The following is a 27,327-nucleotide window of genomic DNA, read 5'->3' as shown; positions in this document are numbered from 1 at the left end:
GAGTGTGAGAGAGTATGAGTATGAAAAAGGGGTGGGGTGGAAACTTTTGGTGCCATTTCAAGCACCAGTTCAGCTTCATCTGGACCTGTGTGTATTTTCATTTATCTGTCAAATGCTCAGAACTGAAGTCTGCTGAAGTAGCTTGGGTAGTTGGGCAGAGCAGAAGGAGAACCTAGTGTGGGCTCTCAGCAACAAATTGGTCAAATTGAGAACTGGTGGCAGGTATAGTGGTACCAGATTGGTCTCACCCAAGTTACTTCTTGGGTCAGGAGAACTTTGGAGTTGCCTTTCATGTCTGATATGCAGGTCTGGTAGTAGAGGAACCCAGAGTCTGATTCACACACATCTTATCTGAGCTCTGTAGACTTTGTCCAGACTTACAATGGGTTAAAGTTTTAAAACTCCTTTCTAATAGAAGAGCAGGTTTAAATAAACCAATGTCAATATTCCTCGGTGCCTTTCTGATGTACATTTAGTTTCAAGGTTTTCAGTCCAGCAATTATATAGGAAGGTCGTTTTGGAGTCATGAGCACCACAGACAGCTCAGTGCCTGCTGTAGCTGCTTGCTGATGGCTGTATGAGCCATTGGGGTTGGGGAGCAGATGATCTCAGATCTTCAGAACAGGAAAAAAAACAAAAACATGACTTATTATGCATGTCCTTGTTGAAAGTTGCTTTCAGTTTCTTAGAGTCCTAATGATAATTAAGAAAATTGGATGGTTCCACTGTTATCCAGCTAACAAATGATGTAATTACATCTGTGTGATCAGATAATCTCCCTCATCCCAATCCTTTCCTTCCTAAAGCTCTTCCCTTAATTCACTGTTTAGGACACTGTTTTTATCCCTATATCATCTGCTTTGGTTTGCAAATGAAGAATTTGTTACTCTGTTTCCCCCCCCCCCCCAGTATTATTTCCTTCTAAATCGGTGTGTGCATTTCTTTTCTCAGTTTGTTTTATCATAAAGATTGTAAGAGCACATGACTCTGTATGTGTGTGCAATATAGGCTATGGCTTCTGAAGCCTCTTGTTAGATATCTGTGTAACATGGCAGTAATTGTAATTTTTCCCTAGAAAATACTGTTCTGGGTTGTTCTTGAAGAGATCTGTATTTAGAGCTTGGTGTTTAATTTCCATCAGGCAGTTCTGCATCTGTCTCCAGCAGAATCACCTCAAAAATAAATAACTTCACTTAATTGACTCTTCATTGCACGCTGACTACAATTAGAGGTGATAATGGTCTCATTTGAAAGCCAAGTATGAGCAATATTTTCTCTCTGCTATAATTAATGAAACTTGGTTTTTTTGAAAGGAGATAGGCAATAAGCATTGGGTCAGTTTGTCCTCAGTGCCAACTCCTAGCAACAGAAGCCATGTCCTGTTTTCTTTTTATAACATTAACAAGAAAATGTTGCCCTTTCTTTTTTTCGGTAGGCTAATTTTTCAGTAGATTTTAGAAATCAGCTGAATAAAGAAATCTGACCTACTTTCTACTCCAGCGGTGTCAGACATAAGGCCCATGGGCTGAATGCAACCCGAAGAAGCTCTACCTGGCCCTTGTGATAATTGGGTTCTGCCAGCACCACCATTGGCTGCTCTGAGAAGCATTCAGATTCTTAAATATATTTACTCACCATGAACATGGAACATATTTTAATCCAATGGACTCTCAGTATATACCCAGTAAATAATTATAAAGCTTGAAAATTTCTTATTTATATTTATATTAATATTAATTGTGATGCAAAAAGAAGCTCACCCAGCATATTTCTGAGAGCTGCATATTACATATCTCAGATATATTAGAATATCTCAGAGTTGCATATGGCTTGCAAGCTGAGGTTTGGCTACTGAGGTATAGTTAATACCCATCATCTAAAGCCAAACTTCAGTCTTTCCTCTCCACATGTGCCTATCTGGAATAATGGTTCTATTTTTTAATTTCTGTTCTGCTTAAGTATTTCCATGACATAAGAACAGCCCCACTGGATCAGGCCATAGGCCCATCTAGTCCAGCTTCCTGTATCTCACAGCAGCCCACCAAATGCCCCAGGGACAACACCTGATAACAATAGACCTGCATCCTGGTACCCTCCCATTTGAAAAAATGGCAAATCAGTATATGAAGATAATGTTGTTTGCTGTAAAAAAAATGTGATTGATCACTTGGGGAGGATTAAAAATGTTACATTTGGCTTTCTTTTCTGGTAGAGTTATTGGACAGACAAAAACACAGTTGAGAAGAGTGCTTGATATAAACTGGAGAATTTTCATCACTATCATGAAGAAAAGCAGGAGTGTGATGACTGTCACCACAGAAGGTGTAAGTATGTATATTGTTTTACCTTTAAACATGGTGAAAAAAATACAATGTTTGTTCTCACTTGTTATGCATTAAGTTTCACAACAAATGCAGGTGTACGTGTTAATGTATTTGCAAGATTGGCTATTGCATAGTTTCTGTAGCTCTTCCTGCTGTTGTGTGCAGTCCCAATGACAGCAGTGTCTGTCACATGACTTTTAACTTGACAGGGAGACACTAGACTCAGATGTGTGGAGGAAATAAATGTTGGTAGGCTCACAACTGGAAGTACAGAAATTGCTCCTAAGAGGAAAATTTGTAATTATGCAGCAATTTCAGTTGGCACATATGTGAGTTTTAGCTAGTCTACTGTTGATGCACTGTAAACAAAAAATGATTCTGTTGAAACATTTCCATGACATGAAAAGGTGTCTGAGGAGTCGAAATAAGCTCATGAAAGTCTCTTTCCAAGGTTTGAATTTAGAAATACTATTACATTATCAAGAGTTGCTTTTTCCTATAAGGGAATGCAGTTGAAGGAACATAAAAAAATTAATTTTTTCTCTCTGTGTGAAATATTTTTCTTGATGTTTTCTAACATAAGCACTTTTGGGGATCTCTGTGAACAAACAAACAGGAAAAAAGGCCTAGAAATAATAAAAAACATGATCAAATTTGTAGATGAGTTTCTCATGTTCTAATGACTCCCCCCATTCTGTTCTGGACTGGGTATAAGGTTTAATATAGGTTAATATAGGTAAGATAGGTTTAATATCTTACCTACAAATGTACTAAGAGCAAGATTTAATAGACCATTGGAAAGTCCCCAGTCATGTTCTTGCAACCTGACCTCAAAAGAGTCCTTGACCCATGTACTTCTGTACTGTACCCACTATATTGATTTACGCCATCGATTTCTATATCCATTTCTGGAAAGCTTTCGTGGTTCAGATACAGACTTGGTCCGGTACTTGTTAAACGGGAGAAATGAGTGCTGCTCATCAAATGTAGCAAAATATATATTTAAGGCACTGTCAAGGCGTAAATTCCTCTGTATTTCTTTGCCTGATCAATGATTGGTGGCTGCCCTGAATGTTTTAATTTTGTTTCTTGTTGGATTGTTTATGCCAATAAAGGTGGAATGAATGAATGAATGAATGAATGAATAAAAAACATGATCAAATTTGTAGATGAGTTTCTCATGTTCTAATGACTTCCCCCATTCTGTTCTGGACTGGGTATAATGTTGACCAATTACCTTGGAGCTGCATTGCCCTTATAATGCAGGTATAATGTTGATCATGTCAGGTTTGAAGCAATTCAAAAACCTGTTCGGTGTATTGACTAAAGAATGTGTACACTGCTGATAAACTGGGGAATTACTATAATACATAGTCTCCTCAGGCAGCTAGAAAATATGCAATTGTGCATGGAAAGTTTTGTGTTTTGCTTTTGTTTATTTAAAAAAAAAAGTCTGAAAAGGTAGTTCTTTATACAAGTCACAGTGCAGTCCTATGCTTGACCACAGAAGGGTGATTTTTCTTGGGACTTGCATGAAAGTAAAAAGTTAGAAAACTCTTGCTGTAGTTGCACTTGTGATCTCCTTTGCAGCTGTTATTTACAGTTAAAAATGATTGCACAAGGGCCATTGACATATTAATAGCCTGTCTAATTTGGGCCTTAGGGTGCAATCCTAACGCACTTTCCAGCACTGACTTAAGGGCAATGCAGCTCCAAGGTAAGGGAACATTTCTTTACCTCAAGGAGGCCTCTGTGAGTGCCACCCAATTGCAGGATGCAGCATACGTCCCATTGACACAGCTATGCCAGCGTTGGAAAGTTGGTTAGGATTTGGGCTTTAGTTAATTGCATGTTTACTTTTGTATTTAAAATCTTGAAAACCAATATCACAGCTTTCCAAAATGTAGTACAGTTGATATGATGATTTATGAAATGACATCTTGTAAATCTAACATGTCTACTTGTTTGTGTTGTTCTTTATACAGAATACAAAAGATTATTTAGCAAGTGGCCTCAGCAAATCTTATAGTGCTTCTAGCAATACCCTTGGCATAGATCTCTGGAGAGGAAGACGATGCTGTTCTGGTAATTTGCAGTTGCCACCACTATCCCAAAGGCAGAGTGAGAGAGCGAGAACGCCAGACAGAGAAAGCATTTCCAGACCCACAACTTTGCCTCTCTTGACCCTTCCCAGCATTGCCATTACCACTTACCAGGATAGGTAAGCTGCTTGAAGATAAATGTCATTTGAGAGGGATATTTGATTTCTATTGAACACTGTAACTTTATTTAATATGTGTTGACTTTAGTATGACTCTTCAGGAAGTCTGCTTCATAATGTGTAATCGATCACAGTGTTAGAAACGGTTATGGTAGCTTGAGTTATCTGAATGTGGAAGCTAGTAATCTCATGTCCCTAACGTTTACTGCTTCTGTTCAGAAACTATACCTACCAAGTATTTGCATAACTGTATTTGATTTAATAGTAAGTCTTAAAATGTGCATTTAGAGATTTTGACATCTCTACCTCCGAACTCCATCTCCAGGGAGTTTTGGAAGGTACTTTTTGAACATACTACTTTCGATGTGGGAGTGCTCTCTTAATCATTTTAGTGGGTTGATTCACCCTTCTTCCCTGCCTCTTTCTCAGGGTATCCTATAAAAGAGCTTAGGTAAGGCTCTCTGCCAGAAATGAAGCCCTAGATAGGGTCTTCAATGTGACTTAAGGTTCCACGTCATTTGATGGCTTTCAACAGTCTGGAGATCCCTAGCCAGGATGCGTTGCCTTATCCCTGGGTAGATGTGAACCTGAGCTGACTGCCTCCTCCCACACCCCTGTTTTTCTTCCAGACACTTGCAGTTGGCTTCCCCTTCCAGACTTCTTCCTAGTTCTTTCTCTTTTTCTCCTGAGAGTCAGGTCCTCCTTGCTCTGTTTAGCTCCTCCTGTTTTTCCTCCTCTGTGCCCAGGTTTTCCCATGCCTTTTCCCCTCCTCCCAAGTCCAGTGCATTGTTCCTACACAGCTCAACACCCAGTCAAGCTGAGCTTCACACACTTGGCTGTCCTGGAAGTCCAGCAATGATGTATGATGTCATCACTGTGCATCTGGAAGTGCCACCATGCAGGTTGTGAAGGTTTCCAAACTGGCACATCGTGACTTCACAGCCAGGGAAGCCCTGTCTCTGCCCCTTAAAGGGTGGGGTGACCACCATGGTCACACAACTGCCAGGGACAAAAGATTTTTTCCATTTACCTGAGGCAGTGCTGGCACTCTGGAGGAGCCCGTAGACTCCACTGTGGGGCTTCCTGCTATAAAGAGTGAAAAACGGCCACTTCTGGTTTCGTGATGTTTGGAGGTGTGGGGAGTCCTGGAATTGGGTCCACAGGCTCCTCTGGAGCCTGTGGGAGATCAGCAGGTCTGTGCATTCCATCTACCAGCAGTCTGTGCCCATTTGGGGCTCCCAGGCTTCTTGAAGAATGACTATAAATACTTATGAATTTGCATCTATATAAAACTGTATGAAAAATAGCAAAAAAAGTAATGAAGTATTTATGAGGCTAATATAAAAAATTTTGACATAACCATTACTGAGTTTTAGTGGCACATGCAATTATAATCACTGTTAGCGCTGAGATACTTCACTTTGCAGGATTCTGGACTTCTGAAGAAAGTTTTATATTTCAGAACAGTATCTGTGACAGGTAGGAATGCCTGATCCTAAAGGCACTTGCCATGAACCATTGCAAGTGACAATATTCATTCTGGAGATAGGACTGCATAGTCAGGTTTTTTGAATGAGAGGAGGAAGCAGGTTTGTGAACCTACACTCTGAATCATCCTCTCTCTAGAGCCTTTAGGAGAGAAATAAATCTCCAGTTTGGTGTTCCATGAGGATGGGTGCAAATGCACAGCAGGAAGTCTGAGGGCACAATCCTTTTTGTCAGTAACATATTTACATATTTTGAGAGAGTTAAGACTAGAGCTATTTTGTTCATGTTAGTCATCTGTCTATGACTTCTGTCTTCCAGCTATTGGGGAACGAAGTGCAATTTAGTTTATTCTGATTTTTTGCATAGTGTATAATCTAAAATTAATCTCCTGTTAGGTAGTGCAAGTGCTACTGCAGTTGTCTTTACTGTCACTGTCTCCTTTACCCAGATGAGTTCTGATGAGTTCAGGTTAGTGCTAGAGACATGTTCTAACTGTCACAAACATCACCCTTGGGGTAGGGAAGGACCAGGGGAGATTCCCAAGTCAAGCAGGATTTAATCCTCCTCCCCTACACCATCCTCCACACCCCCCCCCCCACAATGTTTTCTGTTTTGCTTACTTCAAGCCCCAGGTCCTATTAACATACATTTCCTTGGTCAATTATTGCACTCAATTTTCATGTAAAAGATTTTTATTATAACTTTAAGGGAGCTTCAATTGCTCCAAAAAACATATTTACATGAATTACAGTAGCTAAAAACAAGAAAAGATCATTTAACTAAAAGAGGCTAAAATTACCATCTTACAGGTCTCTCAGCATTTCTTTCAGTATAAAAGCTGTTAACCCCCAGCTCCCTTCCTCCTGCTGTCTGTCTTTTCAGGCACCCACACCCAGGTTTTATTCTCTAAATTACTGATACACTACACCTGGGTAGCCAACAACCAACTTAATCCATTTTAAGGGGAAAGGCGATTACCCCACTCTGTGACACTAACAACACTTTTCAAGGAATAATTGCCTTGCTGCTTTATCCCACTATAGTGTAACCTGTAATCTTTTGCAGATACCAAGACTTCAAACAGCAGCCTGAATCACCTCCTTAATATTTTAACATTGTAGATGACACTTCTGCTGTATCCTCTACCAGCAACGTCTCTCTTGTCCCCTTTTCTCTTAACAGACCTGGGGCTCAATCCTAACCTTCCCCCCTTGCTAGTGAAACTGTACCAAAAAGGAGTGCTCTGTATCCAGTGGTGATGGGATCAGGAGGCTCTGGGGGGAGAACTTAAGGGACTTAAATCACCCTACCTTGCCCCCTCCATAAGCTACCTGCTCTGTAGTGGGTCTCCTTAGACCAGCACCTGGCAAGTTCAAGAAGAGAAAAAGGATGGAAAAGCTGCTGACAGAAGGGATAGGATCTGGCAAGTGCCATTGTTCCATCCCCCTGCAGCCTCCTGCCCCATTCTTCCCCCTCCCTACCTAGTTTTGTCCCCGCTGCTGCTTTACTGCTCTGGCAGGTGCAGCAAGGCAGCAACATCTGAGAGCACTGCCACCTCTTCTGGCAGTGCTCTCAAAATGGTTACTGACAAGTAACTCTATGCACTGTCTGTGGCCATTTTGTGACACCGAAACTCCACCCAGTAGCCCAATCTGTTCTAGGACTGGGCTGCCCAAAGTTCAGTAAACTTGTAAGTTAACTGTTGCATCATGATTTTTAGTTGCTTCAGCTTGAAGATACTATGATCTGGTTTGGATTTTTTCCTAATGGACCCAACTGTTTGTGTCTGAATGTTCTTTTTTGTGTTACATTTATGCCAGAACTCTTCTAGTAAGTTTCAGCCTCTGGCTTAGTGGAATGTAGAGCATATCTAAACCACTATAGTCATTCATTCTTCCCAGAGAATTCTAGAAAACTGCAGTTCTGTGAATTCTGGTTGGGATTTCTGAGAATTTCTCAGCTTCTTCATCAAACTGTAGTTCTGTGCAGAGGGTAGGAATCTGTAGGTTCTGAACCCAGGTTTCAGTATTCAAGCCCCCAAAGCCCATGCTGATGTGCCAAAAAGATCCTCTACCTGCCCACCACTTTTACAGTATGTGTCTGAAGAGATGGATGGTATACATGAGAGACTCCAAAGTGTTTGGCATCATGAGTGTTTGCCCAATCATGAGAATTTTTCCCTGTGTGGGGAGAAGAGCTTTTCAGAGGCATGACATAAACTGCTCTGAATGCCCATTAGGGAGATAAAACATGGTATAAATTTGTAAGTAAATAAATAAGGCGTATGTCTGTGGACACTGTACCTGGGTGCAGTACCCACGGGTTAATAACATCTGCATAGGGCTTGTGAGTTCCAGGATTCAATTGATACAAAACCAGAATTAACTTGTATTGTAATTTATGTTCATAATGTAATTCATAAGTATCACAATGTACTGTATTGGTAAAACTGATATTTAAAAGAGAAATTATTATTAGACAACTGAAGCGTTAGGTTAATTTCTTTTCCAGTTTTCAGTGACAAGAAATGCTTATATAATATTTTCCCTGTGAAAAACTTCATTGAATGGATTACATTTTTATGCTAGCTGAATTGTTAGGCAACACGACCCCATTTCTAAGAATTGCCTTTATATTTATGTGTAGCATGTTTAGAAATTCTTCTCATAAATTTCTGTTCCTTTTTCCCCAAACTAGAGGTTTTAATAATTCTTCTAACTTTCATATTCTCAAAAAATGAGTGTGGGAATTTTTCAAACAACCTACCAGAACTATTTGAGAGCATGAATCTGCTTTGAGGAAGATTTACTTAGACTGAATTATGCTAGACCAGTGAGTTCCTGTTGAACAAAAAGTGAATAGAAAAACTGTTTGTTTTTACAAATCCAAAATGAATGACATAGAAAGGGCAGGTGTCTTTTCTTAGAATTCTTAATGTACCATGCTTGAACAGCTTGTCTTTGCCTTATCCTTCTCCCTTAATCTTTTCAGCTTTCTGTAAAAAATAAGTGTTCGTTGATCTTATTATCTCTTTTTCAAACTTACACTAGACTTCAGCTGAAGAAGTTTTAAGTAAGATCCAAACAAGTAGACAAAATCAGTTACTTCACATTATTTAACAAAACTCAGCAACTGTTACCCTGCACATGCCTGATCTTGTCTGATCTCAGAAGCTAAGCAGGGTCAGGCCTGGTTAGTAGTTGGATGGGAGACCGCCTGGGAATACCTGGTGCTGTAGGCTTATACCATAGTCTTTCGAGACTGAAGGTTGCCAACCATTCATGTATGTCATGCAAGCGAGGAAGGGTAACTCAACCAGAGCTTGCTTGTAACACAATCACAGTACTGGTGGGTCCCATATCAGCTGATCTAGTATCCAGGGTCTCACTCACCCGCTGATCCAATCCCCCTGCATGCCCATTATGGTACCGTTTTATTTCCTTAGTAGCTCTTGTAGCATGAGTGTTTCCTGCTTAAACAATCTCACTGAACTGAAAAACCAGATGTGCAGGCAACTACCCTGAAGCAGTTCAGCTTCCTGTTAGTCTCTCTGTAGCATGCAGGCTAGTAGCCTGCATGTTCAGTTCTTCAGATCAGCAAGAAACTTGTGCTGCAAGCGCTACTACAGGTATAAAAAGGTATTATAATATGTGCATGGGAGAGGGCGCAGGAGCCACTATTTATATAGAGCTCCTTGTTTCTGTATTTGCGAGGGCTGGAATGGAACCCTTGCGGATACAGTGGCCTGCCTGTTTATATGAGCATTCTTGGTATTCTACAACTCAGAAGGCAGCCTAAACTCCAGACCAGTTCAGTGTGTGGTAGTCTTGCTTAAACTATCAATTTCCTTGTCTCTGGTAAGGCAATTGGAAACCTTGCCTTTTGACATATCACTACATACTACTGGCATAATAAAAGATAAAGTTTGCATATGTTTATATATGCACACAACTACATCACAAGGAACAGGGCCTGCTAGAAATCAGCATGGACATGTTTTCCAGGTCTAATGAAACATGAAGTGAAACGAAAAATGGGTCCCGAATCAGGCCCTTGTTCCTATTCTTCTAACCTCTAGCACAGGGGAGTCCAAACTTTTATGCAGGAGGGCCACATCATCACTCTGACACCAGGAAGGTCAGGAAAAAAAATAATTTACATTTAAAATTTGAATAAATTTACATAGTGAATGAATATATTAGAGATGGAACTTACATGAATGAATGAAGTTCTCATGATAGCTCAAGGCCTATAAAAGACCTTGTGCAAAGCAAGGCTGGCCTTTCCTTTGCTGCCACTGTTACTTCACAAACGTGAAACAGCAAGGGAGCCCTTGGCCTGTAGCTCGTACAAGAGGTTGAACAATTAGCCCTTGCGCTGAAAGCAGTCACATCGGACCAGCATGGGCTCCAGCAAGTCTCTGGTGGGCCAGAGGCTCATTGGAGGCTGGTGGCTCCCTACGGGCCAGATAGGGTGTCCCTGAGGGCCACAAATGGCCCTCAGGCTGGTGTTTGGGCATCCCTGATCTAGCATGTTAGGCCTAGGTAGTTTTTTCCCATCAGTTCTGTTATCCCACCAACCACTTTCTGAAGTACTTTACCGATTTTCTTAAGATTAAATTAGGAAAATTACTGGATGATGCCTATATTGGGAATAGGACAGGGCACACAAGAAAAACATTTAGCTGACTAGTTTCTGGATTGTTTCCTTAACATATGTTTTAAACATTCTTTGGGCTGCTTGTTAAGACACAATATATATTTTTGGAGTTCTAAGAATCTGTGCAAGCAGAAGCAATAAGAATACTATAACTTGTCTTTAAAATCAACGAGGAAGCAAAAAAAAAATCCTTCAAAAAAAATACATAGTTGAATACTAGGGTCACAACCCACCAGCCTGGGAAGCACTTGTCCTGGCTCCCAAAAGGGGCGGGGTGGGGGGGAAGGTGGCAACGCGATTCCCAAGTTCGTGCCACTGCCGGGGCAGATGGTTTTTAAAAGTTACCTCCGCCTATGCTGGCCTCTGGAGTATGTGGGGAGCCTTCCAGAAGCACCTATGGGGTTCCCCACACCTCCTCCCCCCAGAGGCTGGCATAGGCAAGTTAAACCCCCCCCCCCAGCAGTGGTGTGATCCTGGGAATTGCATCACTACCTTTTCCCTGCCACTGCGAAGACTTAGGCCCAAATCCTAACCAGCTTTCCAGCACTGGCATAGCAGTGCCAATGGGACGTGTGCTGCATCCTGCAGTTGGGGGGCATTCATGGAGGCCTCCTCAAAGTAAGGGAATGCTTGTTTCCTTCCCTCAGAGCTGCATTGCCCTTATGCCAGTGCTAGAAAGTAGTTTAGGATTGTGCCCTTAGTGTTTCCCAAACTTCTGAACCACTGAACTAGATCATGAGGAAACCTTTGCCAAACAGTCACCAAAGCAGTAACATGGAGATTTGTTGAATATCATAATTGATCCACAAAAGCCAAACAAACAGGAGGACAAAGCAAATTGTTCAGGGAAAGTAATCCAGAGAGGAATCCAGTTTTCTTAAGAAAAGACAAGGGAGAAACAAAGGACCAGAGGTAGTGTTGAGACAGGGTAGGTGAGAGAGTTCCGCCCCAGCCCCTTGAGCCAGCAAGCCACTGAAGGGCAGTACTGGATCGCCCCCAGTACTTTGCTGACCTCAGATTGCCTCAAAGGCTCCTCAGTTGCCTCTTCTCATTCCAGGATAGACACTGATAAGCAAGTGCTTCCTTTGTAGTACGCAGCCTGGAGTCAAGGAGGGAACGCCCAGCTTCAGGAATTGGGCAATCAGCGGCCATCCCCCTGAATCAGCCACCAATGCTAAAACTGAGGATACTAATTCCTCAACTGCTGCCAATCCTTCTTCCTGTACCTACTCACTAATAAAAGTGGCCCATTTCACCATATAGCTGTCTGACATGGTTATTGGGGAGTGTGCTGGCAATTCTTGTGTTGCTCTTTTGATACAAGATAAATGAGCTTTATCAGCCCATAGAGACTTTGTGTTGTACATAACTACTGACCTTTTAAAACTTGCCTTGCTTGAAATGTAGATCAGTTTATTCTGCTGTCCTCTCTCCTTAACCTTTTTCTACAGTCCCACTTGTTCCTAGGCAAGATGCTGACAGATTGCTTTCTCCCCCCCCTTTAAACATCCGAGGAGCTGGGTTGTTCGTAAACATTCCATAATATCTCACCTCTTCAGCTAGAGCTTGTTTCATTCCAGTCTATGCTTGATTCATGCTTTTTTCTTTCATCAATTTGGGGGATAAGTTGACTGAACGACATTTGCTCTGCTCTATGTGCTCTGCGTTTTGCTTTCATATACCCCCTTACTCCCTGTAACTACAGTAAATTGTCCTGGAAAGATTATTCAAAATGGACATTGGCTGTGGGAATAGATATATGAACTGCCCAGAATCAGTGCAACTAGGCGTAAAATAAAATAAAAGGTGGAATGTCCTTGAAATTTGTTACTTGTTCTAGTTAACTGTGTTTGTCTTTAAAACAGTTATCAGAAGAATCAAGCACTGAGCTGTTTACTGCATGAGTGAATAGTTATTCATATGGTATGGTAACACTTCTCTTTCAAAAGATGTAATAGAAAAAGTTCATGTGTGTCTTAAAATCAAGTTTATTTTGAGATTTCTTTAATGTTAGATATACAACACTGAAAATTACTAGTTTGTGACTGGTTTCTTTATAACACAAGAGGGCATTGCTGCACCTCTTTTCTAATACAGAAAGATACTAGGGTATGCATTTAGTAAAATAGCACTTTAAATTGATTGCAGCAATCATAGATAAAAAGTTTCCCTCAAAATACCCCTTTTGAAAGTGGAATTAAATTATCACTGACTTTTTTTGTCTTGGATTTAAATATTGTAATATTGTACTGCCATGAAGAACATACCAGCTGTCAAGTTTTTTAAAAATAGACACCGTTTGTCAGAAACCTAAACAAAGATAGTAATTTTAAAGAATGTAGTGCAGAGCCAGAAATAATTTTTTCAGTTTAAGTGTTGCACAATTTCCCTGGAACAGTAAGCCAAGCACACGTCTCCCTTCCCATCATATTATCTGTGTATCGTGGGCTGGGAGATGTGAGGTTTCATTTCTTCACTTCTTCTGATTACATGTGCTCACCCTGAATATCTTTAGCTTGTATACTCATTGGTTGGAATTATCTGAAAGGAATGGGCTGAGGCAGGAGAAGCTGTGCATCTGAAGATGAACCAGTCTATTTTGAGTCTTAGGTATGGCACTGTGAGGTGGTGCCATCACAATCTTTCATAACCCCAATCAGACCTCCCGATGCCTGAAGAAGCATGTCAAGTGCTTCCGCCCCTTTATCCGATGATGTACCAGCCTGCTCTCTAGTATTCCAGTTTAGCAGTCACCTTTCCATTTCCTCTTGCTCTCTCTCCCTCTTCCTTTTCAATCCAAAGAGTAGAAGGGGGGGGGGGAGTAAGAACAATGGAGGCAAGAAGGCGGACAGAGATGGGCACCCCCTCCTACCAATCTGCGGCCTAAGGCAACTGCTTCAGTTAGCCTCATTGATGATCCAGACTTGCCCCAACTCAAATTTGTAAACACAATCTCTTGATTAGTCACACTTGGGAAGGGGGTGCTCCCCTATCCTTTCCCCTCATCGACTCTTGCTTTAAATTGACTGAAAAAAATGTGAAAGACAATAACATTATTTTGGGGGCAGAGTTGGGCAGTTGTGGTCTTCTTGCTTCAAGTAGGATTACACTTTGTGTTTTGGTACAATTCTCTGCCTCCATATCTAAAGTGGATGATTCATTTGGCCTACCTATCTGTATGGAGTCAGATACGTGAAAGAAAATGGATAAAATACCTCTCTTGTACATATTGTAAGTATCGTCAGTAATTTCTTGGGACTAGCATTAACATTTTATATTGATTGGAATATTTTACATCAAAGTGACTCAGAGTCATTAATCATTGATACCTTCAGAAAGTCTTGACAATTAGTCAAGTTTTAAATCAGGCCTGTAAGCTCTGAGCTGTGTTACTATGAGCATGACAAAGACTTCTGGGTCACTTCTCACATTATGCATGATTCTAATTAAAATAGCTTCCCCCATCCTTCTAGATATTTGCACATTTGATGAATGTATATGTCGTCATTATTGAAATAAAAAAATCATGGATGAATTCAGTAAAGGGAATTCAGTAAATTTCCAGACTTCACATAGATAAAATTTGGTAGCAGATTTAGCTTTTGCACCATTTGTTTTAATTTGGGAGGAGCGGGAAGAGCACATGTTTTACATGCAGACAGTCTTGGGTTCAATCCCCAGTATCTCCAGGTACAGAATATATCCTATCAGAATCCCTGGATGGGTACTGTCAGCCAGCATCAATAATACCAAGTTGGATGGACAAATAATATGACTTGGCATGAGGCAGCTTCCTATGTTTCAGTAAAGTTTACTCTTATTGGCTGTAAGAGATGAGATTGCAGTGTGAATGGAGTACCATCTCATTTCTAAGACCAAACATATTTGGAATGTGAAGAAATGTAACTCTACTGGACAGAAGACATTGCATTTTAGGTGCATTGCATTACACCTGAGACAGAATGCATTTTCATTTTCATTGAGTACGTTTATTCTAATACATGATTGCTTCTGTAATAAGAGGCTGTTTAAGAGGCTGGCGAGATTGGGCATGGATCTGAGGGTGCACATGCCCACCTGAGACTTTAGAGCCCGCCCACCTGAGACTTCAGGAAGTACAGCCACTGCTGCCCAATGAGTCTCTCCAGACCCTGGAAAGCTTACTGGGTGATGGTAGATAGCTGTGACCAGTCTTCTTTCAGCTGTGGTGACATTTTATATTTTCCCAGATATGCTGTACCCAGCTAACTGATGGATTGATTCTGCCCCCACCCCATTTCACCCAGGGCTTATCATGGGGGTCCCAGGGCAAATTCCTGTGCTGCTCCAGTGGTGTGCAGGCTGTCCCTAATGGATGGTGCTTGGTCAGCAAAACCAATGAGGTAGCAGTTACCTCAGTGCTTAAGAAGGAAATGCCACTAACCCAGTTAGCTTTGCTGGGAACCAACAGAGGGATATAAGACACTATTGGAAGAGCAGTATAGGGCTTTGGCCCAGGGGACATACAGCCTGGGTAGTAAACTGTGTTTGAAAGGGAAATCGCATTAAAGGTTGCAGATGCAATTAGTCCTGACCTGCAGTAGAACATACAAGGCTGCATTCCCTTAAAATTCTCTGGCTTTTAAGATGTTCATGAGACACAGGAGAGGAGTGGGGCAAGCCTTGCCTAGTTGTCTAATACCATATTTGATTACTGTATAGTTGCATTTATTGATGATGTAAGCCCCTAGGGGGAGAAAGGCAAGATATAAATTTAAAATAACCTTATACAATAATGAATTACAGCATACAGACAAAGCAGGAGTTCTGCATTTAAACAGCTATCAATGACTGCACAATTACTGGCCTCAAGCTAACAGAGATCTAATAAATTGAGTAGAATTCATTGGATGAGTATAACAACGTAGTTTAAAATTAGCAAAAGTTTAAAGCATGAGAATCTGTGTGTGTGTGTGTGTGTGTGTGTGTTAGCCATTAACCAAACTCCAAGAAGGAATTCCCAAGAAGGTTAACTCCCAAAGAAGGAAATTAGCTGAGTGTTCTATAAACCAGAGGTTGGGGAACTTGCTGTGCGTGCTTCCCTGTAAGTCCTTAACTTGTGACTATAGTTTATCCGAAGAGTACTTAACTTTTTAAGTACTGGAAACTGATTATCTAGTATTAGCATCCTCTAATATTCATTCATTCATTCATTCCACCTTTATTGGCATAAAAGTCCTCTAATATTGTTAAAACTATTTTTACAATGTTCATTTGGTTCCACATTGATTTTGTGAGATTTGTGATAACACAGAAGTGTACTAATTTTGCTTGCACAAACATCTTGGCCTTCAGGGCCTTCCTACTTTTCTTTGGAGCAAGTTGACATATTTAGAAAAGAAACTGTGTTCTGTTTGTAACATCTAATGTACTATATGGGAAAATGGTTTTTAATTACAATCTACCATTTCTGGACGATATAAATGATAGCTTAGTTTGGAGAAGAGAATTACTATGATTATCACAAGTTTCCTTGGCAACCAGCTAAACGTTTTGAATATTGAATTGTGGTAGAGTTAGATATGAACTTGAGGACTTCATCTAGGATCTTTCCTAGATGTTCTTTTTATGGGGATTACTATAAAAACTTATCCAAAACACAAATTTCATTTAGTTCAACATTGTCATCGTTCAAAGCTGCACAAGACTCTGACCTCTGCAGGATTAACTATGTCCTGTTGATTGACTTTATTTTTCTTGATGAGGCCAGTGGGCATGTCCACTGAAGAGTGGAAATGTGCCAAGATGAAAAGGATTTTTTTTTGAAAAGGAAAGTGGTGTGCCAATGGCTATGTTTACAGCTACTTTAATTTAGTGTGAGAACTTATTTCTACCTAATGAAAGGGTTGCAGGGGTGTCCAAAGTTTTTGGCAGGAGGGCCACATCCTCTCTAACACTGTGTTGGGGGCAGGGGAAAAAAGAATTAATTCACATTTAAAATTTGAATAAATTTACATAAGTTTGCATAAATGAATATATTAAAGGTAAACTTATATGAATGAATGAAAGTCTTGCAATAGCTCAAGGCCTATAAAAGACCTTGCACAAAGCAAGGCTGGTCTTTCCTTTGCTGCTGCTACTGCATCACAGACGTGAAACATCAAGCAGTGGAGGGAGCTCTCATCCCACAGCGCATGCGAGAGGTCAAACAGTCTCTCTCACGCTGAGAGCAGTTGCATCGGGCCAGTGTGTTCTCCAACAAATCTCCGGAGGGCTGGAGACTCATTGGAGACTGGGGGCTCCCTGAGGGCCGCATTGAGAGGGCTCGAGGGCTGCAAGTGGCCCCAGGGCCGGGGTTTGGGCACCCCTGGTTTAGAGGACAAATATTTCTGACACATTTCTTGTCATGTACTTTGAACAACTGCCAGATTGAAGCAGGAATATGAGATAATTTGAATTTTATTAATGCAAAGGAGGACATTACAGGTGGGGCCTTGGGATTTGCAAGGGATCTGTTCTTGGTCCACAGCTCCACTTTGCCCTCCACAGCTCTGAAGGGCATTCTGAAGCTCATAGACACCATGTGCATCTGCCCATAACTTCTGTGGGCTTCAGAATGCCTCCTAGAAGCAAAAAGAAGTGATGTTTTTATGCTTTTAAAGGGCATTAGGAGGGCAAGGTAAGCCCTGGAGTTCTTTTTTTTGCCTCTAGGAGGCATTCTGAAGCCCACAGAGGCTGCAGGTGAACATGGGAGTCCTCTGTGAGCTTTAGAAAGCCCTCTGGACGTGACTGACGCAGAGCTCCGGTAACCTTTAGAGGGTTAAGATTCAGCAAAGTCTTGCTCAACATGGGTCTGGGCGACCTTCGTTGAGCCAGAACTGCAGATAGAAAATCCATGGATAAGTTGGCTCAACCTGTATATGAATTTAAAATAGTACCTGTGTGTCCCATTCAAATATTTGGAGAGGCAAGTGGGCAGTTCAGCATTTTATGCCTGCATGCAAACAAGTGACGCCTGTAATTTCTCATAACTGAATTTATTGGACTTTATCTCATAAATGTGTGTAGTTGTGCAGTGTGTGATTAAATAAATTCAAAACCACAGAATGCAGTTTGAGCTGGGATGAGTGAAATGGAGATAAAAGGATGTAATAGGCTCTGCCAACAAGTTAGGAGCTGCAATTCCCAGCTTGGTGGGTTTCCATTCACCCAGTTTGTTGAAGTTAAAATGTCTGTCCTTGAACTTGTACATTAACTGTAGTTAAAAAACCACTTTGCAGTGTTCCTATAGACATTAAGAACATAAGAACAGCCCCACTGGATCAGGCCATAGGCCCATCTAGTCCAGCTTCCTGTATCTCACAGCGGCCCACCAAATGCCCCAGGGAGCACACCAGATAACAAGAGACCTCATCCTGGTGCAAGACTTACCCTTACAGAAGCCATGCTGACTCTCCCTCAGCAAGGCCTGTTCGTCTATGTGTTTTGAGATCCTATCTTTGATGAGGCATTCCACCATCTTACCCGGTATGGATGTTAGGCTGACCGGCCTATAGTTTCCCGGGTCCCCCCTCTTTCCCTTTTTAAAAATAGGCGTGACATTTGCTATCCTCCAATCTTCTGGTACCGTGGCCGTTTTGAGGGACAAGTTGCATACTTTAGTCAAGAGATCTGCAACTTCATTCTTCAATTCCTTAATAACCCTTGGGTGTATGCCATCAGGGCCCGGTGACTTATTGATCTTTAATTTATCAATGAGGTCTGAAACATCGTCTCTTTTAACCTCTATCTGACTTAACTCCTCGGTCAGGAGGGGCCGTTCGGGCAGCGGTATCTGCCCGACATCTTCTGCCGTGAAGACAGATGCAAAGAACTCATTTAATTTCTCTGCCATCTCTAAGTCTCCTTTTATCTCCCCTTTCCCTCCCTCACCATCCAGAGGGCCAACCGCTTCTCTGATGGGTTTCCTGCTTCTAACATATTTGAAGAAGCTTTTATTATTCCCCTTAATGTTGCTGGCCATGCGTTCCTCATAGTCTCGCTTGGCCTCCCATATCACCTTCTTACATTTCTTTTGCCACAGTTTATGTTCCTTTTTATTCTCTTCATTAGGGCAAGACTTCCATTTACGGAAGGAAGCTTCCTTGCCCTTCACAGCCTCTCTAACTTGGCTGGTTAGCCACGCGGGCACTCTCCTAGATTTAGTGGAACCCTTCTTTCTTTGCGGTATACACCTCTGCTGGGCCTCTATTACTGTTGTTTTAAGCAGCCTCCATGCACTCTGGAGAGACTGGACTCTTTTTACCCTCCCTTTCCACCTCCTTCTAACCAGCCTCCTCATTTGAGGGAAGTCCGCCCGTCGGAAGTCAAGGGTTTTTGTTAGAGATTTGCCTGGTATTCTTCCCCCAACGTGCACATCAAAACGGATCGCAGCATGATCACTGTTCCCCAATGGCTCAGTAACGTTTACATCTCTAACCAGGTCCTGCGTACCGCACAAAATTAAATCCAGAGTCACCTGTCCTCTGGTGGGCTCCGTGACTAGCTGATCTAAGCCACAGTCATTTAGCACGTCAAGAAATTCTGCAAATTGTTTCTGTATATCTGTTATATATTAGCATGAAGTGGTATACACAGTGGTTAAGGGCCGAGTTGCATCACAGTACTTCTCCGTCTGCCCTGAACATATTAGTTGGCTTTCGGCAAGTCATTCCCTTTCAGTGTGCCTTCCGGCTGCAATGTTGGAGTAATAATATTTATTCATCTTATACCACGGTTGTAAGGATAATCCATATACAGACTTATGCAAAGAAAGTATACAGAAGTTAAGTATAATTAGTGCCTGTTTGTTATCTTGAAGTTACTAAACAGTTGTCAGGTTGCAGCAGTTAATTTCATTAATGACATTTTAGACATTCCAAACTTGCGAAACTGTCTGCTCAAAATAGAAACGGAGCCCCTGCCCAAGATAGCTTTGTGTTGTACCTGATTTTCACTTTCTGAAAGCCTTCTGCATTAGTGCAGCTATCCCAACTAGATGTTTGGGCTAAGCAGAGGTTATCAAGCATGTGATTGTCTCAAACATTTAGTTTGGATAATTGTAATGGGGGCAACCAGGTATTTCCCTTTTCATCTATAAAGTTGGAATGGGTGAGGTTTATTTTTTATACTAAAAGGAGCGCACATGTTAGAGGAACACAACCCACCTTCTCCCTAGTTCACCATAGTCTGCTGCTTTTAAGCAGTTTTTCCCCTGCCCAGCTCCAAAGGTACCAGAAATGAGCCAGTTAGGGAGAAAGCTGCTTAAAGCAACAGAACTTAAGGTAAGATGAGGGTGGATGGATGTGTTCGTTATACTCTTGTCTCCTGCACATTCCTTTCAGTATAAAAATCAGAGTTCCCCATCTCCCTTTTACAGACAAATGTGGCAAGCACACTTTTGGTTTCCCCAAATATCACCCATGAAAGGAGGAGGCTTAGAAACAAATTACATCACACTGTCCTTCTACTGATAACTGCCTTCCAGGTCAGATTTCAAGAGGCAGGCTTTGATCAAAAGTCCTAAGAGGCTCAAGAGTCATGCAACAGTACATAGGGCAATCTCAGTGGCTATCCAGTAGTTAATCAGATAGCTGTTATATCAATACATTCCTTTCATTGTTACCTCAAACCACATGGCAGCAGTGTTCCTTCCACATTAGTTTAAATTAGTATATAAAGCACATATTTATTATAAATATAAAGCATTTATTTATTAGTAAATAAAGCACAGGCCAGTCTTGTGTAGGTATGCTGTGATAATAGCAGGATGGAGATGTTACTTGAGCCTAACAAAGTTCCCTCTTAAATTTAAAGATTCTGTGATCATTATTGAAGCTACAATAAGGGCAGATGGGGCTAGGCCCACTGAAATTAAGTTCAAGGACTGCATTTTTTTAGCTAGGAAAATAAATGGAAGTGATATTTCCAGCATGCTGCTAGCATGCTTCCAGTGCAGTAATGTTAAAAAAAAACGAAATGGTGCCATCGTTAAAATCAGTTTTCACCATATGCTCCATACACTATGGAGGCAGCCATGGTTTTTTAACAGGTTCCTGCATTTGTTTTGATTGTGAATAGGCAAAAGTGACATAAGCATGGTGGTGGTGGCGTAGCTAAGGGGTGCTTTGGAAGCAAATTGCACTGGGTAACAAGCTTTAGAGGGGCAGCAATCTGAGATTGAATCTAGTGGCCAGAACTGTAAAAACCTTAGTATTTTCAGATAATACCATCATGTTATATACCATTTGATGTGGAATTTAATGCAGAATGCAATGAAACAAACCGTGTCAAAATATCTCTATTCTATCAAAAGTTATAAAGTATAGACAAATAACCAGAAAATAAAAACACAACTGCATTATGTAACAAAAACTGGATTTTCTTAACTCCTAACTGACCAATAAGACATTGTTCCAAGAGCCAATTAGGTGATGTTATGAAACAGCAGGGAACCAATAAGGTGTTAATATGTGTCAACTCTCATGTCCATGTATCATAATATAGTTACACCTGCTAACTGGGTAAAGAGGCACTTTTTCAAGTGGTGCTCCTCTTATATTTAGTAGTCTCTAACCAATATGGGGCACACTTTTTATTTATTTACGTGTTATTTTTTTCATGAGGGGGGTGCTAAAAAATCTTCTCTGACCCTCGGTAGGAGATGCCTTAGCTATGCCACTGGCTGGGGGGCGTGGCAAAGCAAATGGGCGATGAGCTGCTGGGGGGAGGAGGCACATTTCCTCCCATTTTCACTTTTTAAAAATCTCAGGCATGACTTCACTTCTGGGGCATCGTTTTGAGTTTGGCATTGGGCTACACAATCATTAGCTGCCATGTATCACCATAATGCATGGTGGTTGCCATCTTTCCTAGCTTCAAGCACGCTTGGCAAGATTCTAGGGTGCAAAATTCTTTGCAAGGTCTGTGTATATAGGTATAAAACCCTAGTCCTCTTCCCCCTTGCAAATGAGGCCAAATTGACCCAACAGTGAAAAATGATAGAACTTTTCAAGTTTTATTGAATTTTATCATATTGTAGAAGACTGAAAACAATATGATTTCAGTCTTCTACAAATCATATTGCTCATGTGAAACTGAAACTGATGGGCTTCTGCTTTTATCGGAGAACATGCTGTTCTCCTATCAGTTTTGTTCTGCTCCTGTACTGTCAAAGAAAAAACTTAATGAAGGGTTGATTTGTTTTCCTTTGCAGCAGATATCATGCTCAGGGGAACTCACCAAGGTTGTTGCTTTTATGACTCATTTTGGGGTATCTTTGACCCTAGCACTGGATTAGTAAAGAATACTTTGGTTCAGGCAAGGAGTTAATATATTTGTTTCTAAAATATAGAAAATGTTGGTTCAGGCATCTTGTATCTCCCCTGAAGCTTTTTGTCTTCCCAGCATCACCTGCACTAAATCATGGAGGTATTGAAAACTGCTATAAAGATCATAAGATTATTTTTAATGGAAATCAATAAAGAACTAAAGTGCTACAGTATACCTTTCTTTATGTAGAACTGTGTTCTTGAACACCTAATTTGCACTGACCTAAGTGCTGGTTTGCAGCAATAGAAATTGCATACAATTCAGTCCATTAAAAATTAATGCATTTTGCAGGTACTGTATATTCAGTAACAGATTGCCAAAAAGTTAGTCATTCTGTCTGCGCTTATCATTGAAACTGTTTTAACTGAAAATATACAGGGAAGTGTTTTGACTGTCTATATTTAGCTTTCATCTGTCACAGATTTTGAAAAACTTGGATTCTTCAGTTAATCAGGAATATTTTCTGTTCATGGTGGCTGTGTAAATACAGTATGGTTATCATGATTTGTAGTGACCCTAACACTCTTCCAGAATTAGGGGACAAACTATTGGCTTTATTTAATATAATGTGATTTTAAAATATGAATAGTTATATTTCCTCCTTGCAGTATGTAAATAACTGCATGCTACAGGATTGTTTTTACAACATCAAGAGAATACCCATGAAGTGCTTTAAATATTCAACGTCCTATAAAAATAGTTTGTGTGTGTGTGTATTTTTTGGGGGGGGGACTTTGTCTCTTTGTTTTTGGGTCCCTTTGGGGAGAAGGGCGGGATAGAAATAAAGTTTTTATTATTATTATTATTATTATTATTATTATTATTATTATTATTATTGCTTGTTAGGATACAAGTGGCTTATTTTTTCATTAGCTATCAACTTTTTGTTTTGGAACGGGCATTAAGCCCATTAACTGCAGAAAATCATTCTGATGTTTGGCACTGATAGGTTTAGCTGAAAATATGGAAGATTCTGCACTCAGGTGGCTGCAGGCACATAGAGAAAATGTGTTTTAATGACTCTATTATAGTTATGTACCCCCAGCTAAAGTGGGACAGTTTGAAAGGCATCTAAAACTGGGAGAACGCCATCAGCAGCACCAATTAGCAAGAGAATTTGAGACTGCTGAAAAATTCCAGTGTTGAGATTCAACCCACAAAATCCTAAGAATAGTCATAACCATATTTAGGTGGTGAGTGTTTTGTTTTTTTTTAAAAAGAATTTGATGGAAAATGTCTTGAGTTGAAACTTTCTACTAATGAGGACAGAGGAAAAAATTTATAACTGCATCCATGAGTTTTAATCAAAGCAGAATCTTCTAGGGGAAAAATGCAAGCTGAGAACATATACTATATGCCTCAGAAAGCAATTTAGTAACTTGCAGTCTCATCCAAAAACCAGTTAAACTAGAGCATTTTGATTACAGTGAATAACTTACTATAATACAAGAAAATTGAGTTATATCACCTTTAATAAAAACATTATGGCTTAAAAGTTTGGGCTGGGATTGTTTCATTGACCACTTTCAATAGTCTGTGGGCCCAATCCTATCCAATTTTCCAGTGCCGGTGCTGCTGTGTCTGTGGGGTATGCACTGCTTCCTGTGTTGGGGACACAGTCACAGAGACCTCCTTAAGGTATGGGAACATTTGTTCCCTTACCCCGGGGCTGCATTGTGGTTGCACTGGAGCTGGAAAGTTGGATAGGATTGGGCTGTAAATCTACTATATGCCACAAGTTAGTCTGTATCTCTGGTGATGTTGTCGTTTACTGCTAATACTTTCCATTATATCCAATCTAATCTAAAGTAACTGTAGGCATCTTGTAACAACCCAATAATTCAATGATAACATACCCATTGAAAAGTAATAATAATTAAAACTTGGATAGAATAAAATAAATTCTTGGATATATATTCAGAATACATATAATAGCACCTCTCACACTCTGAAATAATACTTCTGAACACCAGAAAAGGTTTCGTTAGAGATAAATATTTTACAGTTTCTCTTAAAATTTCAAGAAAGTGGTTAGAATACAGTATATGACAATTGGACTAATTTGCAGTTATATACTCCTCGCAATCCTTTAGCTGCCCAAGTGTCATTTCCTATAGATCTATTGCTGCAGGTAATTAAAAAGAGACTTACACCAACAAATCATACTGTACTGCAATCTTACACTATATTAGAATTTAGAGTTTAGCTATAGTTACCATTTGAAACTTACGTGATTGTAGTGATCAAAAGTTGATATTCACCTGCTGAGTGATGAATGCAAAATAAACCCAAACCACTAATGGTACGTTAAGCTCTTAATAGGTGTGAATTTGCCAAAGCTGCTCTTTTGTCACTCATGATTTGTTGACAAACTCAGGAGAATTACCTGGAACAGGCAGGTGAGGTCTGGAATATCCACCAGTCAATATGGGCAGACATATGTACCTAAAGCTGTTTGCACGTGCTTCACAGCACTGCAGGCATTGTAATGGAATGTCTTGTTTTTGAAGTGTGCCTGCACGTTTTTTGTCTTTGGAAAGATTGCTTGGGTTTTGAATTCATTAGTAAAATATACATCTGTGCTCTTCAGAAGAGAATCCCTAAAGCAGCCCACATCTCATCCTGCCAACTGTGATTACCCATTATGAATAATAGAGCAGTCTGTTAAATATTCTTTCATACATATTCTCAACCAACCAGATTCTAAGTTGCTGACTAAGTTCTCATTGAGAAAACACTAGATTCTATTACAGTAACTTTAACTTACTTTATAGATCAAATGGTAATTTAAATAGATACCCACATACATAGCAACACGTTTTTATTTTAATAAATATTACAGATTGAGTTGCATTTAGGCACAGAGCTGTGTACTGTCCACTTAAGTACAGTTAAGCTTTCTCCCATCTTATCTTTTACACTAGAAGGAACCATGTGCAGGCCTGGTTTAGGAGCTTAGCTAGAGAGCTGTATATAAACCAGTTACATTACCAACAGTTTTGCGAAACCTGACATTCAATTCAGTTGCAATTCAGTAGTCAAGTTAAATAAACACACACTGAAGAATGTACTTGATGAAGCTTTATAGCGCTGGGACCTACTTTTTAAAATGACACTCTATGGGGACACACCTTGCTTTACAAGACTTCAAAAAAGGTGAACTAGAAAGAAATAATATATTTATTTACACATAGTATTCATTCATTCATTCATTTGTAAAAAAAAAAAACGTGATCCATTTCTCATAATGAGGCAACCCTAATGAACAGCCTCAAGGCTTGAGGGGCTTAGTTAGTCTGCCTTCACCTGCCCCCACTACCTGTCATTGATGGACTTGGAAATAAGTACACCAGAAAAAGTTGCTCCAACATTTATCTCCTTGTATTTACACAAGCTTGCAAACTACAAGAGCTTAGCTGTTTGCAGGGCAATTAGCAACTATCTTGCAGACTGCATGAGCTCAGCTCTTTGCAGGGCAATTATCTGGTTTTTGAATAGCCTTGGGATTGACAGCCCAATCCTGAGCTGCCCGGCACCCTGAGCTGTAGCAGTGCTGAAAATGGCTGCCGCTGCATCCTGCATGCTCAGCGGGCAGCACCGGAGGCTCCTCAGGAAAAGGGGACTTTCATCTTTCCCCCAGGTAAGGCGAGTAGCCCTGCAATGGGGCTACTCGATTCTATGGTAACCCAAAGGTTGGTGTAGAATTAAGAGTCTCTATGTTGGGTTGGTAACCTGACACGGAGGCTCAGAATCCAGTGGAGCGAAGTTCTTACCTGCTTTGCCTCTCTCCCACCCCACTGCCTCCCTCTGGCATGTCTCCTCCCCGCTCTCCCTTCACCTCCCCCCACCCCAGAATGCCACCTTCCCCCATTCCCCCACCTACCTCTCCACTGCGCAGTGGTCCGTGCTTCATTGGCACTAGCCCAGCACCGTCCAAATGGGCCTTACGGCATGTTTGTGACAGTGCACACCGGTGGTGAGCTGGTGCACACTACATAGGATTGGGCCCTGAGACAATTAGTTATCTGATCCTTCCACAGTCTGTGTTCTCATTGGAGGCTCTGCAGGACCCACCAGATACTGGGTCCTGACCAATAATAATAATAACATTTTGCAGTTTAAAACACTGAATGTGTTTGTGTTTCAGTAATATCTTATACTTAAAAAATATTATGAAATGTTACTGCTTCTATTTCCAGTAGTACAGAAGGGGAAATGAGGTATGACCTGAGTAGCTATAGAAATTGTTGTAGTGTTTTTCCTAGCAGGTTGACTTCAGATGTGAAGTCAGCTGTGGGCACTAATGTAGGGGATATGAAATTACTTGGAAAGATTAGCTAAAGGGCTAAGGGCAGGAGAGGAGGGACTGAGGGGCTTTTGCTCAAAGTTTTTCTTCAAGAGGTGAGTCTTGCAGCTTCCCTCCTCATCATAAGGTCACTAAAGGAGCAACGAGAAAATAAAGAAAACAGGCATTGTGGAGTGCTGATAGATTCTTCGCATGGGTGAAAACTAGGGGCCCTCTGATTTATATGCTACTATCACAGTCCAGGAATTATCTGAACTGCATATCCTTTTAGGCTTAAGGATGACTTTATCAAGGCAATTCATTAGCTCCACTTATTCTGGGAAGACTATCAAGGTTTCTGGATGAGCCTGGGATTTTGTTAGGACAATACTGTGCTTTCCTTGGCTCTAAAACCTAATCCTGGCTACCAGTTCCTGACCTCTCATCCTGCAGCTGCAGAAGACCCAGTATTGATATTAATTTTATGACATGTAGTACACTCAGAATTATTGTTGGCATGGCAAACCATAGTCAAGTTTTAATTAAAAAATAACCAGCTTGTGAATAGAATAGATGGAACAACAGTTTTTCCTAGTTACTACCTACTTTGAATGCCATTTCTGCATTGAGCAGTTAGTAACTGCCCAGTGAAACAGTGTTTGCATCTGAATGGCTGCTAAAATAAGCCTGAAGTTTTGTCAAACCATAAGAGATACTTCAAAGACTGAAAACTCAGTGGGATTAGTTATGTAGGCTTTATAATTTTAAACAACTTGAAATCCCAATTCTGTGGTGTGCTGGTGTTTGCAGTCATGAATAGTAATTAGAAGAGTTTTAACGGATTGATCATCCATTTGAGCAATCAAGTCTTGTTTTCACTGAATCATACAGTTGATAATTATTCATGTGCTACCGCTTCTGGTTTAACCCACCATCTTGGAAATGTCAAGCAAAAGATGAGGAAGGTCTTCAAAATATGTTGTCTGTTTTTTAAATGAGCT

At 40.6% G+C, this 27,327-nt stretch overlaps 1 protein-coding gene and 1 pseudogene across 1 annotated transcript in view; both read left to right on the top strand.

The window, feature by feature from the left end:
* Window positions 1–2,282: 2,282 nt before the first annotated feature.
* The window catches only part of PDE4B (phosphodiesterase 4B), a 284,503-nt gene continuing 259,458 nt past the window's right edge, over window positions 2,283–27,327 (top strand). The window contains exons 1-2 of the mRNA XM_066622876.1: window positions 2,283–2,324; window positions 4,310–4,545. Coding sequence (XP_066478973.1) covers window positions 2,283–2,324; window positions 4,310–4,545 — 278 coding nt within the window. The remainder of the gene's footprint in view (window positions 2,325–4,309; window positions 4,546–27,327) is intronic.
* Window positions 9,158–9,274, top strand: LOC136650054 (5S ribosomal RNA; annotated as a pseudogene).

This window comes from Tiliqua scincoides, chromosome 4 (genome assembly GCF_035046505.1).
Source record: "Tiliqua scincoides isolate rTilSci1 chromosome 4, rTilSci1.hap2, whole genome shotgun sequence".
NCBI lineage: Eukaryota > Metazoa > Chordata > Lepidosauria > Squamata > Scincidae > Tiliqua > Tiliqua scincoides.
The sequence above is the reverse complement of the archived record's forward strand: the minus strand, read 5'-3'. Positions and strand labels throughout refer to the sequence as shown.